Source organism: Hordeum vulgare, chromosome 3H (assembly GCF_904849725.1).
Source record: "Hordeum vulgare subsp. vulgare chromosome 3H, MorexV3_pseudomolecules_assembly, whole genome shotgun sequence".
NCBI classification, from domain to species: Eukaryota; Viridiplantae; Streptophyta; class Magnoliopsida; order Poales; family Poaceae; genus Hordeum; species Hordeum vulgare.
This window is the reverse complement of record NC_058520.1, coordinates 585,862,932-585,877,126: the sequence shown is the minus strand read 5'-3', so window position 1 is coordinate 585,877,126 and position 14,195 is coordinate 585,862,932. Positions and strand designations below refer to the sequence as shown.

At 44.3% G+C, this 14,195-nt stretch overlaps 1 protein-coding gene across 1 annotated transcript; it reads right to left on the bottom strand.

Annotated features, from left to right (window-relative positions):
- Nucleotides 1–1,415: 1,415 nt before the first annotated feature.
- On the bottom strand, nt 1,416–4,603 carry LOC123445373 (succinate dehydrogenase subunit 4, mitochondrial-like). Its single transcript, XM_045122346.1, has 3 exons — nt 4,367–4,603; nt 2,062–2,157; nt 1,416–1,946 (listed from the first exon to the last, which is right to left on the bottom strand). Exons 1-3 carry the CDS (start codon nt 4,559–4,561, stop codon nt 1,554–1,556), a joined length of 684 nt encoding a protein of 227 aa, XP_044978281.1. The 5' UTR covers nt 4,562–4,603; the 3' UTR covers nt 1,416–1,553.
- Between the last annotated feature and the right edge of the window lie 9,592 nt (nt 4,604–14,195).

Below are 14,195 nucleotides of genomic sequence, written 5' to 3'. Positions count from 1 at the left end.
AAATCCAGACCTGGAAGATCTCCATGTATGGTACCCTCCCCGCCGGGACAAACAAAATATTTTCAAATCAAATATGCTCTAGTTGTTCCTTATCAGAGACTCGTATTATCACCAAGCAGCAAGAAATGAGCAGCAGGTAAACAGGGCATTTTTACTAATTTTTTTGTAAAATATTACACTGTAGTATTTACCAGAACCCTAAAAATTCTACAAGATTGACAAAAACACATACTTCAGGTCTGCAGTCTACAAGATTGACAAAAACTCTTGCACGTATACGCACAGGAACTAGTGCAGAAACAGAACCAACACTGAAAATATTGCAGAACCGATGGTGTTGGTCCTACCCTGAAGGCTGAAGCTAGCATACTTAATGGGAAAATAGCATACCACAGTGTTGAGTTTACTGAAAATCAAAATACCGATGAGTTTACTGAATATCAACACTGAACCAAAACAGGACGAGTGCTTGGCTTGCAGCCAGACCTTTGCTTGCAGGTTGCAGCTGCGCAATAGTCAAGTTGAAGACTCAAAACCAAACCAATGAAGAGGAAGGGGAAGAAACCTGCGAGCTGGACAGCTGCGCAATGGTCAAGTTGGAGACTCAAAACCAAACCAATGAAGAGGAAGGGGAAGAAACCTGTGAGCTGGACAGCTGCGCAATGGTCAAATTGGAGACTCAAAACCAAACCAATGAAGAGGAAGGGCAAGAAACCTGGGAGCTTCGCAATGGTCAAGTTGAAGACTCAAAACCAAACCAATGAAGAGGAAGGGGAAGAAACCTGCGAGCTGGACGGAACGGCGACTGAGACAACAAACGCGAGGCGCACCAGCAGCGGGAGAAACGCCGGAGGGGACAGAGATGGTCAGGGGCGTCTGTTGGCGGCAGCGGTATCGGGCGGCGGCAGATATCGACTAGGGCATATCCATCAACTTGTTGGGTCGACCAGTCTGATCCATCGGATCACACGGTGCCGGGTCCAGAACTGGACCGTATATGATTCAAACCAACCCACTAGGCCTTGACATTTTGGGCCAGGTCAGTGATCCAGCGGGCCGAGCCGGTCCATTCCCATCGTGACTACCCGACTTTGGCAGATTTGCAATGGCAGCCATGCCTTTCATGCTCCAAACAGACTGCACACTTAGCCTCAAAAAAAGAAAAGAAAAAAAAACTGAACGCTGCTATAACAGAGAGAACACTTGCAGTGCAACATCACATTGTAACAGGTAAACAGGGCATTTTTACTCTCTTTTTTTGCAGAACAAGAGCAATCAACGACAGAACGCCAAGAGTTGATATATACCATTATTACAAAATTAGTGAAAAAGTTGCTCCCGTACAAGCTAGTACTCTGTGACAACTGAACATAACTTGTCCATTTAATCGATCACAGCCATAAGACAAGGAAACAGAAAAACGAAGCAACTTGATATAGGAGACAGAAGAAGAACCAGCAGTCAGGCAGTTTGTCCACCTTGATGATTATTCCAGTGTACACATGGGAGGGTTCCTGGTGGCATCTCTCAAGAAACTACTACCATGGACGCGCTTAGAACAGATCAAAGTAAAGCATCGTGTCCTTGGCCATGACCAGCAAGAGCAGCTTGAAGTATATCAAGGCCCACTTCCTGGTGATGTCGTGGTGGACGTAGTCCAGGAGGATCTCCTTGTGGAACATGTAGACCTGATGGTACACTGACGCGATCAGGAGAGAGGTGCTGATGCTGTTCTTCGACACGAGGAGCAGGGTCGGAATCATGTAGAATGTGACTTTTGTCATTATCTCGGCCCGCCTCACTTTCAAACTTTCGAGTGTCAATGGACTGCTTCTGGCTTTGCTGATGGTTGCTTCCATGGGGCTGAATGCTGTGACCTTGGCTGAGGTTCCCTCCTGTGTTTTCATTGCATCGGACTGTACCATCCCAGCAATTGTCTTTGAGGTCTACAAGCATAGGACAGTTTCAATTGCAAGCCTCTAGCAATGAATGCTGGTAAGTGAGAAAACAAACTGATGAAACACAAGTCTCATAAAACTGGCACCAGGAATAAACCAGCACCTGCTGTTTAGATGATCCATTGGAGGCTCCAGTAGAAAACCAGCGAGGCAATGCATGTGTGCCACCAAGTCGAGATGCCTGCTCATATCCTAGAATCTGTTTGAGTATGGGAAGACAAATTGCACCACAAAAATGAATTATTATCAGTACAATAGGCTTATACATTAAAGAGGAGATGTAATAACAGAAGCACACATACATACGGACAGCACGTTCTTAAAAATTGTACAGCATGCTGAGAAATGAAATGATCACTGATCACTCAAGCAAACAAAATGCACTGTTGGTATTTTGGCCTTTCATCAGTGAAATACATAGGTAACTACATAGAGCAGACTCATAAACCAGCACCTGCCAAACCTAACACCCTATTACCATTTTTATTCATTCATCACTAAGATACATATAACTACATAGAGCAGATTCCATGCATCTAGAATCCTACTCTCTGTGTGACAAGCAGAAGCAGAACTGTACTACAAAATTTCCTGTTCCCGATGCAAGATGATGAGTTATAGTTCCGCCTTTAGATTTCAGTCTTCCATGCACTAGGGAGAACAGCTACTATTGCACAATGGATATGAAGCATGCACCATCAATGAATTTCACAACGAGAACATCCTATCTCATGTTGGCAGCACCACTAAAATTATTTCACAATAATAGTACAATGTTGGCAGCATCAATGAATACCAACAATACATATAACTGTTATTTCAAAATGATATTCAGAGCAAGTACATAGAGTTCTTAAAAATTGTACAGCATGCTGAGAAATGAAGTGATCACTGATCAGTCAAGCAAACCAAATGCACTGTCGTATTTGGTCTTTCATTAGTGAGATACATATATATAACTAAATAGAGAAGACTCCCAAATCAGCACCTGCTAGATATCAATGATCACTGATCAGTCAGGCAAACCAAATGCACTATTGGTATTTTAGTCATTCATTAGTAAGATGCATATAACTAGATAGAGCAGACTCACAAACCATGCATCTAGACAGCTAGTACTATCGCTGTGAAAAGCAAAAGCAGAACTATACAGCAGTATGACAAGTTCTAATTCAACCTTCATATTTCAGTTCTCCGTGCACGAGGGAAGAACTACTATTGACCAATGCACATGAATCATATGTAAAGCAACATCAATGAATTTCAAACCAAGTACGTCCTATCAAATGCGGGCAGTACAGAGTGCATAAGAAACCAAATACATCCTATCAAATGCTGGCAGTACAGAGTGCATAAGAAACCAAATACGTCCAATCAAATGCTGGCAGTACAGAGTGCATAAGAAACCAAATACGTCCAATCAAATGCTGGCAATACAGAGTGCATAAGAAACTAAAGAAGACTACATATGAGCCAAGTAATCATAGATAGTTCTATCTTTTTAATCTGCAATAGAAAAATATAATAACCGCCAAACGGATGGATCAAATCAAGAGTATTGAGTCGAACCCCGAAATATCCTGCTTGTGTATAATCAGCAGTTATAATTAGCAGGAATCTCCCTTGTTGAAACACATTAGCATAGTGATATGATATCTCCATGGTACTGACCGTTCCTTTAGTCAACTAATAGCCCAGGGTGAAACTTAAGTGAAGCAGGTTCGCAAACCAAACCAAAAGGATGAAGGAATACCCCTTTTGGTCTATGTAAGTAAAATAATACTTTAGAGCTTGGCTGCCTACATGACTACATATACCTAACTCAATGTCATGTGTAGTCACTATTGCGCCACAAGGAACGCAAATCTCACCAACTGTTTATCAACCCAATTCACAGTTTTGTTCATTTTTCGTTCTCAAATTCAAATGATTCTGGAGATGCAATCAGCCAGCGAAAAGGCAAAGAGGTGAGTTCACCTTATACCACAAACCTAACCCGCAACATAAGATTGATGAGGCAGGACCGCACAGCCAAAATTAGTACCAACAAAATAGTTCCTTCGTTTTCCCTCACTGTCCACTCCAGAACACAATAAACCGAACTGAGGATGCTACAGATCATACGAGCATAACTAGAATTCCTACGTACAAAATCACTCCATTGCTCAGGCCTGTACAAGCTACTCCAGAAATCCAGCCCTCGGAAAGACACGAAGCACAACACAACCGACTAGCACGACACAGAAATCCAGCCCTCGCGGAACGGAATCAGGCAATCGCACAAAACGATCAGATCGAGCACGAACGAGCTGGGCGTCTCGCTTACAGCCCCGTCACCGGAGCAACAAATAGCCACTCCAGTCGACGTCAGCTGCTAGACAGAGAGGGAGGGTGGCGGAGAGGTGGACCTTGGAGAGGCCGAGCGGGGAGACCACCGCCGGTTGCCGCGGCGACGGGGCGGGGGATGCGGCCGTCGGGTCGCGGGGGAGGGAGGAGAGCGCGCGGGTACCCCGGGCGCCGGCGAGGGGCGACGGCGCGGCCGCGTCGGCGCGGGCGACGGCGAGCGCTAGGGCTTTGGATCTGGTCAGCAGTCGCGACGCCATTCTCTCTCTCTCTCTTCTCTCTCTCTCTCTCGGAAAGTCGGAAGGGTAAGAAGGATGGTGGTGGTAGGAGAAGTGCGAGTATACGCAAGCAGAAATGGCCCGGCCCACACTTGCAAGGCCGAATGGGCTAATTTTGAAGGTGGGGAGAGCCCGGATAGGCGAACCAGTCGGGCTGGCCTAAAAGTTGGCTCAAAAGAAAAAAGGGAAGCGGCTAGCCAGCGCCCCTCTGCTCGTTCCTACTCCCTCCGTTCTTAAATATAAATACAGGTCTTTTAAGATATTCAACTAAAAAACTACATACATATGTATATAGACATGTTTTAAAAAATAGATTCATTCATTTTATTCCGTATGTAATCATCTAGTCAAATCTGTAAAAAAAACATGTATTTAAAAACGAAGAGAGTAGTTTCGAACGCACGCCCCGAACAAAACGGCTTTAGGCCTCCAGCAGTGCTCCGCGTGCATGCGTTACTTTTTCTTTTTGCGGGAATGATGCATGTATTGTTAGCCAACACGTATATTTGCATGGTAAAGTAGCTCGTGCGTTGATGTTTCTTGGATATCTCTTTAGAAAACCTATGGAATCACCATGTGTGGCAATCCCACGCAAGCATACATGTGCAGCGCATGTGAATTAAAAAACGAAATGCAATTGACAACAATATTTTTCCAATCACAATTTTTGTTTTTAAATGCCATAGTAGTTTTGCCATGTCCGATACTAAATTTCCGGGGAAAAGTTTCGCCACGGTGCGCCGGCCAAACGCTTCGTCCGGTCCTAAACGCGTTGCGCGATCCCGCGCGTGGACCCTCCCTTTCTTTTTTGGTGCAAGGTATCTTTTTTTATTGCAATTGTATTTTTTTTGCTACTACCGACAGGATTTTTGCTGCAAATGTTGGTGGTTGTTGCTACATTTTATCCACTAAAAAAACTGCATCCATGTTTAGTTGCAACCCGAGTTCGTCGGATTTTTTGCTAGAACCATGTTATTTTTGCTACAACCGGTATCATTTTTTGCTGCAACCGTTCATAAAAAGTTACATACAAGTTCGTCAGAGTTGCAACCCGATTTCACGGATTGTTTTGCTACAACCCACATTTTGTTTTGATACCACACATTATCAGTGTGTTTTTTTGCTAGGACCACGTTGATATTTTTGACTACAACCATATTTTTGCTGCATCCGTGTCAAAATTTGTTGCATCGGGGCCGAAATTTGCTGCATGGACAATTTTTTGTTGCATGAACAGATCTAACTGTGCGGCCCGCGTGCGGCCGTCGCGACGGTGCAGAGCACTGCCTAAATTTTTGCCCGTGTTAAATGGGGATTCTTATGTCTCATAATTTTTTTCCGTATTAGGAATCATAATATTAGAAGTGGCATGTTTTACAAGCTTTTCTTGTTGCAACTAATTACTCCTTTTTTCGTGAGGAAACACTAACATGCGGCTAAAATTGTCATGTATCCCTCGGGTTCTTTTTAGTCTATCTCGCAGAAAAAACTGTCATTTTTAGTCTGCATATATAAATACCTTTAGTTTGATCAAATTTATATAAAAAATAATGTTAATATTCATAATATAAATCAATATCATTAGATTCATTATAGAATGTAGTTTCATATTATCAATATTTGGTATTGTGTAGTTGTCGGTAGTGTATTAAGATAATTTTGGTCAAAGTTTGACTCGGCACAAATGTTATATGTAGAGTAAAAAGGACCGGAGGAAGTATACATATCCAGGGCAAAAGGGTCATACGTTATAGTATGCAAAGCTGTTATGAAATTGACATGTGATTGTCTAACAATATACTACATATATGATGTTTCCCAGGTTGATAAGAAATAATTTGCCACTGCAAATTTAGTAAAACAAATGTTTATTACAAACCAAAAGGTAAACGATCTCATGGTGAATTCTCATATCCAGCTATGGATCTATAAACTCTTCCTCTTCGGGGTCGTCGGAATCTATGAACTGCGGCTCATCGTCTGTGCCCGCTGGGCGGACGAGCTGCTCACCATGGGCCAAGAAACCTATAACGAGCTCAAACTCATCTTCGGCCACGTCATCCGTCAACTGCTCAGGAGGCGGCGATGATCTGACGAAGCTGAAGCACTCCATGATGTCACACCGGCAGGTCGGGCACGTCGGCGCCCGGTGGAACCACGTCAGGATGCACCCGCTGTGGAAGGCATGGGAGCACGGCAGCGTGACGGTCTCCTCCTCGTCCCAGCTGCCATCCTCGTCCCCCATACAGATGGCGCACGGCTCGCCGGACTCACGGCAGCGCTTTCGGCCGGGCGCGGGAGCCCCGGCAGCCTCGGCATTCGCGGCGGCGGCGGCGGCCTCTTTGCAAGCGAGGAGCAGCGCCTTGGGCTCGCTGTAGACCACGGTTACCCGGAGCTCGGGCATGTGGACGTTGAAGTCGAGGCTCGGGGCGACGCACCCCATGTCGACGATCCCGTCGACCTCCTCGCGGACGTACGTGACGATCGCTATGGCTATGTCGAGGGGCGTGCGGTCCGAGTCCGTGGAAGAATCCATCCAGTTGTCGGCGGCGAGGTCGTACCCGGCGGTCACCGGCGCCTCGGCGAGCATGTCGTGGATGAGGTCGCTGCAGGCCTCGTCGCTGCGGAGGACGGCGGCGTCGGCGAGCTCGACCCGGTGGTCGAGCGCCCTGGCGACGGGGTCGGTGGTCACGCGGACGTAGCGGCCGTCAACGCCGCGCACCCCGTGGGACAGGATCAGGTCGCTGCGGAGGCGCACGGTGCACGGCTGGTTGCTCGGTTTTTCCATGGCTGTGATGGTGTATTTCCCACAGAAACGGACGTGGGTCTCCGTCGCCGCCGCCGGCAGTACTGCTGCCATTGCCATGGCAGCCGCCGAAGCTATGTGTGCGGAGGACAGCGCCGGCTGATTAAAGAAGACACGACACGGACGGGTAGCAATCGAGGCTAAGGTTTATGGAATATATATAATCACATTTATGAACGGGCTGCACGGTGCACTGTCTGAGTCTGAGTCGGAGTCGGAGTTGGGCCGCGTGAAGGACATGGGTCGGGCCCCCGAACTGAAGTGGCCCTAACAAATTAATCCTTTCCTTCATTGTGTGTATTGATGACTGGAGTTTATCTGGCTCAGTTTTTTTTCTCAGTTATTTTTAGTGGGTAGAAGCAGAAAGAATTTGAGCCTACTCCTGGTATCGGACAGGGGTATCCGATCTCACCATACCTCTTTTTGCTGACAGCAGACGGTCTTTCGGTCATCTAATCTTGCTGGATTACGGGTGGCTTCATCAGCTCCACTGGTGAACCATTGATTATTTGTTGATGACAACCTGTTGTTTGTAAAGCAAATAATGAAGGAGCTGAGAAAGTTTCTCAGTTGTTGGAGACATATACTAGGACATCTTGTCAGAGATAAATAAAGAGAAATCTCCACTCTTTTTTTAGCAAAGTCTGTCATGAGGGGTTGATGGGTACCATAAAGAACATAATACAAGTACCCAATGAAAGTTGAATGAGAAATATCTTCGGCTGCCACCTAATGTGGGAAGTTCAAAGAATGGTTCTTTCAAGTATTTAAAGAATAGATTGTGGAATAAAATACAACGATGGATGGGAAAACTTCTCTCCGCTGCAGAGAAGGAGGTACTAATAAATTTGTTGTCCAAGCAATTCCTGTTTTTTCGATGTCTTGCTTCCAACTACAAAGAGGCTTGTGCCAACAGGTCACTTCAATAATAAATTCCTTCTGGTTGGGTAGTAAGCAAGGCAAGCATAAGCCCTATTGGGTTTCATGGGACTGTATGAGCATGCCTAAACATATGGGTGGACTGGGTTTCCGAGATTTTGAAATCTCCAACTTGGCTCTTTTGTCCACACAGGCATGGAGAATTCTTGAAAACGCTACCACCCTTAGCGCTAGAATATTGAAGGCAATCTACATCCCGGATAATGAGTTCTTGCCATCGGCTTTTGGTGGGCTCCCTTCTTAGATTTGGAGAGGATTGATAGAAGGACGTGAAATTTTGAAGCTCGATTTGATAAGACGCATAGGCAATAGTAACACAACAAATATGTCTACCTCGGAAGGAAAATATGAGGCCCGTAATGGCATTGGCCGCTAACCCTCCCTAGGCGGTTCCGGGGCTAATTGATCATGAGAATGCATGCTGGGATAGTGAAAGTCCTAGTTATCGACTGAAGGGGGGATGAATGGACGATTTTTATGAAAAGCTTCGAAGCAGGAAATGTATTCAAAGTATGCGGGAGCGGTACAAGATCAGCTAAGGACAACAGTTAAGGATCTAAGCATAGCGTGCAGTGAAATGAAGACATCCTAACAGATATAGCATAGTCATCAAACATATCTTGGACGATCGTGTAAAATGTATTCTCATTTATCTCGTACCCTTTGAAAGTCAATATAGTCGAAGATGGTGACTTGGGAAACAAGTACATCTCATCTCCAAAGTGGGGTTATTCATTAGATGTGTTTGTAACCAACCGCCTAAAATCGCCATATGTGTACGTTTAATCCAGGAGTCTGACTGCTCTAGGTTCTCGGATCATACAATATTCATGTGTTCCTCGATATACGTAGTCACCAAGGTAAAATTTTGTAGAACTATGTAGTGTGCTTGAGTGAAATAATGCATGTCCATACTTATTACTGCTTTCTTTCCTAGCGTGTCTTTTCCACTCAGTCTCCCCTCGTGTCGCGATTGAGGAACACCAATCGACTTAAGGTGAGAAAAAAGTCAACACAAAACTCAATAACCTCCTCTGTCCAATAGCCCTTGGAGATGCTTCCTTCTGGCGTAGCACGGTTATGAACATATTTCTTTAAGACTCTCATGAACCTCTCAAAGGGGAACATATTGTGTAGGTAATCCCTTTGACTAGGTGAACTAAGACGTGCGTCATAATATTTAAAAAGGATGGTAGGAACACCAAATCGAAACTGACAAGACATTGGACCAAATCATTCTATAACCTTGGTAGGATTTCTGGATCGATTACCTTCTGAGATATTGCATTGAAGAATGCACATAGCTTCAAATGGGTACTCAAACATTTTCTGGTAGAATCCCCCTCAATGCAACCGGAAGTAATTGCGTCATAATCACGTGGCAATCATGAGACTTTAGGTTTTGGGATTTTTTTCTCTGTCATATTTATTATCCCCTTTATATTTGACGAGAAGCCAAACGGGACCTTCATACTGCTTAGGCATTCAAAAAACATCTTCTTCTCTTCTTTGGTACGAGTGTAGCTGGCAGGACCTTGATATTGCTTTGGATTCATGCCGTCTTTTTCGTTCATATGTTGTTGGTCCTTTCGTGACTCCGATGCATCTTTTGTCTTTCCATACACGCCCAAGAAGCCTAGCACGTTCACGAAGATTTTTCGTCGCTTGCATCACGTTGATTGCACAGCGGACCTCTAGGAATTTCCAATAGGGTAGCTCCCAAATTATAGATTTCTTCTTCTATATGGGTGCATGTTCGTTAGCATTACTCGGAACAGATTGTCCGCCAGGACCCTTTTTAAAGATTAACTTTAAATCCTTGATCATATCAAATATATCATCACCAGTACAGTGGCCATGCTTCTTTCGATGATTTGCCCCACCTTTGAAATGCTTGCATTTCTTTCTTAAGAGATGCTTGATCGAAAGAAATTGACGATGTTTCGGGTACATATTCTTCTTACATTTGTCTGAAAGTTTACTAAGAGCAGATCAATCATTGATGGTTACAAACAACAACGTTTGTAGGCCAAATTCCTCCTGTTTGTGCTCATCCCACACATGTACACATTTTTATCCCACAAATTTAAAAGTTCTTCAACTAATGGACTTAGGTACACATGAATGTCATTGCCGGATTACTTAGGGACTTGGATGAGCACTCGTATCATAATGAACTTCCGCTTCATGCACAACCAAGGCGGAAGGTTATATATACATAGAGTCACATGCCAGGTGCTATGACCGCAGCTCTACTCCCCAAAAGCATTAATGCCATCTGTACTTAAGGCAAACCATAAGTTTCTTGTGTCAACTGCAAAGTCCGGGAACCCTCTCTTGATTTTTCTCCACTGCGACCCATCAGCGGGTACTCTCAACATCACGTCTTTCTTACGGTCTTCTTTGTGTCATCGCAACAACTTTCATGCTCTTTGTTTTGGAACAAACATTTCAACCGTGATATTGTAGGAGCATACCACATCACCTTGGCAGGAACCCTCTTCCTTGGGCGCTCACCCTCAACATCACCAGGGTCATCCCGACTGATCTTATAGTGCAATGCACTGCATACCGGACATGCATTCAAATTCTCGTACTCTGCACCACGGTAGAGGATGCAGTCATTAGTGCATGCATGTATATTCTGCACCTCAAATCCTAGAGGGCAGACGACCTTCTTTGCTTCGTACATACTCGCGGGCAATTTGTTATCCTTTGGAATCATCTTCTTTATTATTTTCAGCAACTTTTCAAATTCCATGTCAGATACACCATTCTGTGCCTTCCATTGCAGCAACTCTAATGTCGTACCCAACTTTTTCTTGTCATCTGCGCAATTTGGGTAGAACAATTTTTTTTATCCTCTGACATGCGCTCCAACTTCAACCTCTCATTTCACTTTCGTAGTTTCTCCGTGCATCAAAAATTGTCCGACCAAGATCATCAGCGTGCTCATCTCATGCCTCTTCTTCAGCTTTCTCCATTATAGTATCATCGTATTCAGGGAACCTATGATAGTTGTCATCATTCTCTTCTTCTTTATTTTCTTTCATTAATTATAACCACTCTTTCTCCGTGTTTGGTCCAACAATTATAGTTGGACATGAAACCGGACTGAAGTAGGTGGCTGTGAATGATTTTTGAGGTAGAGAAATCCTTATTATTCTTACAGACACCACATGGACAACACATAAAACAATTCCGCTTATTTGCTTCACCCACACGCATAAAATTATGGAGGCCATGAATGAACTCCGGAGAGCGTCTGTCATCGTACATCCATTGTCGGTTCATCTTCATTATACAACATCGAAGTGACCAAATTAATACTAGTTCATCACATTAAAACAAAGTAGAGTAGTGACCAAATATTATTATTGCGAAAATATATGCATAAAATTCATACATACTTCTCATAAAACAACATACAACTATCCAAAGCATTTAAATGCAACAACAAATGCAATCAAAATCATAATTAAGATAATAATTGATCGAACATCATAATGATACTAAGCCTCTTTATTAATGGTATATATTCTAATCTTTCTAATCTTCAAGCGCATTGCATCCATCTTGAACTTCTCATCATCGACGACATCGGCAACATATAAATCTTCTCTTCTTCAATTCTTTTCAATTTTTCTTTTAAATAATCGTTTTTTCAACTAAATTTAACTTCTCGATAAGAGGGTCACTTGCAATTTCCGGTTACATAGCTCTTAGATAAAAATATCTATGTCAACTTGATGGGCATAATTGTCATCAACACGAAATGAAACAAACAATTACAAAATATAACATATCACATCCAAATCTTAAACGAGGCGAGGACCGATGGGGACGGATATCAAAACCATGACACTATATATGACAAACAATCATATAAGTAATTATCTAAATCATACAAATAAGATTTTTACAAAAATGGTAAGAACAAGAGGCTCACCAAGATGGTGCCGGCGAGAGGATGGCGCGGGCAATCGACGACAATGAGGACGGGACGGGAAGCCACTAAGTAAACCACACCTACACATATGCAAACTAAGAAGTTAATTTGAGCTCATATTGCATATAAATCAATTAAACTCACACGTGATTACTCCCAAACTAAAACCCACAATCACTATACTTATAGAGCATGAAACGAGCTAAACTAGCAATTAGAGATGAAAGGATGAAGTTCCTAACCTTTTAGAACCCTTGGATAGATGGTGTGCCGCCAATCTTGATAAATCTTGGCAAAAATGGAGGATCAACTCGAACTTGAGGAAGAAAACGGAGAGGAAAGAAAGCTTGAACTCGAACTGAACGAAGCAGTTTTATATAAGGAAGACTTTAGTCCCAGTTGGATATACCAACCAGGACTAAAGGTCTATCTTTAGTCCCGCTTGGGAATATCAATCGGGACTGAAGGTGCTCGTAAGGGCCCCAGCCTACCGCAACCCCTTTAGTCCCGGTTGGTATCACCAACCGAGACGAGAGGTCCCATTTGAATCGGGGATAATCCTGACTGTGCCCCCGTCCGTTCCTAGCTATTGGAAACGGGACTAATCCTGTCATTAGTTTTGGACCCAAACCCAATCGAGATTAAAGCTCCGGACCAAAGGTCAGTTTTTTACTAATGAATCCGTATTATTTGAACGAATACACTCCAGCTGAAATCAGGACTTTGGACTGCAGCTCAAAACTCATCCTCTAATATTTTAACAGAGACGTACGATAGTAGAGAAAATAACGCCAACAATTTTATATACAGCTTGTCAAGCGCGTTTGGGACTTGTGTGAATGTCCTAGTCTATAGGTGCTGACTCAGAAGTTCTAGTCCGTTGAAATTTATTTTAAAAGAATTCACAACGCATGGTTTAAGTAAATTTTTGTATGTTTAGTTCTTATGTTTATCCATAAATATGTGGCAACTAAAATTCTGTTAGTAGACTTACCTATAAATATAGAATGTCATAGCCTACAAATAAGAAATGATTTTCGGCATCTTCAACGAACCGTCCGCAATTGTCCGAACCATGTGGTTCAGGCGTGTTTTGTCATCCAGCGCGACCCGGCATCGGTCGGGGGACAGTTTGTAGTTGCTTTTTCCTGCAAACTGGAGAGAAAGTGGTGGTGGTTGGGGGGGGGGGGGGGGGGGCACACCCGCTTGTGACAACCCTGAACCACCTAAAACCCTTCTTTTCGCACATGCACGTTCCCGCCCAGCGGTAACTATTGGCATTCACGCCGTTGTAGATTGGTTGCTCCGTATTAACGTTGGTTTAGTGAGGACATTACCTCTCACTAGCTTCGCAATGAAGCGACGCGCGGGCCGAGGATGCCATCCGCGACACATCTCCGTTGTCCATGCCTGTTCAATGCCGGAAACGCACTTGCAGGACAGGACGGGACGGATATCTACCATGCTCGTTCAATGTCCATCAGTCCGTATGCGGCCATTAAGTAGGTTGACCGACAAAGAAAGCCACTCCGCCACCGTGCATTCACACACTTGACCACTTGGCCTCACCGAAATCCGCTATTTAAAGGTGGCCAACCCAGTTAACTTCAAACCATGCCACAACCGCTCCACATCCTCCTTCTTTGCACCACATCTGTCATGACTGCGAGGGGCAACCCTCCGGGAGAGCCTATCGATAGAGATGAAGCACGAGGTGGCCGTCCCTATGGCCGCCTGGCAGAGCCGTCGTGCCAGTCACATCGAGGCCGCCATGCCGGCTAGCACCGGTGCATGTCGGCCTGAATATGGAGAGCAGGTGCGGGCGCACTTCAACGCTGCCATGGCGGGGGATTAGCCTGCACCGGCGCTTATGTCGGCGTTCTAACAAGCGCTTGAGGAATAGGGGTACAACATGTTCTTAA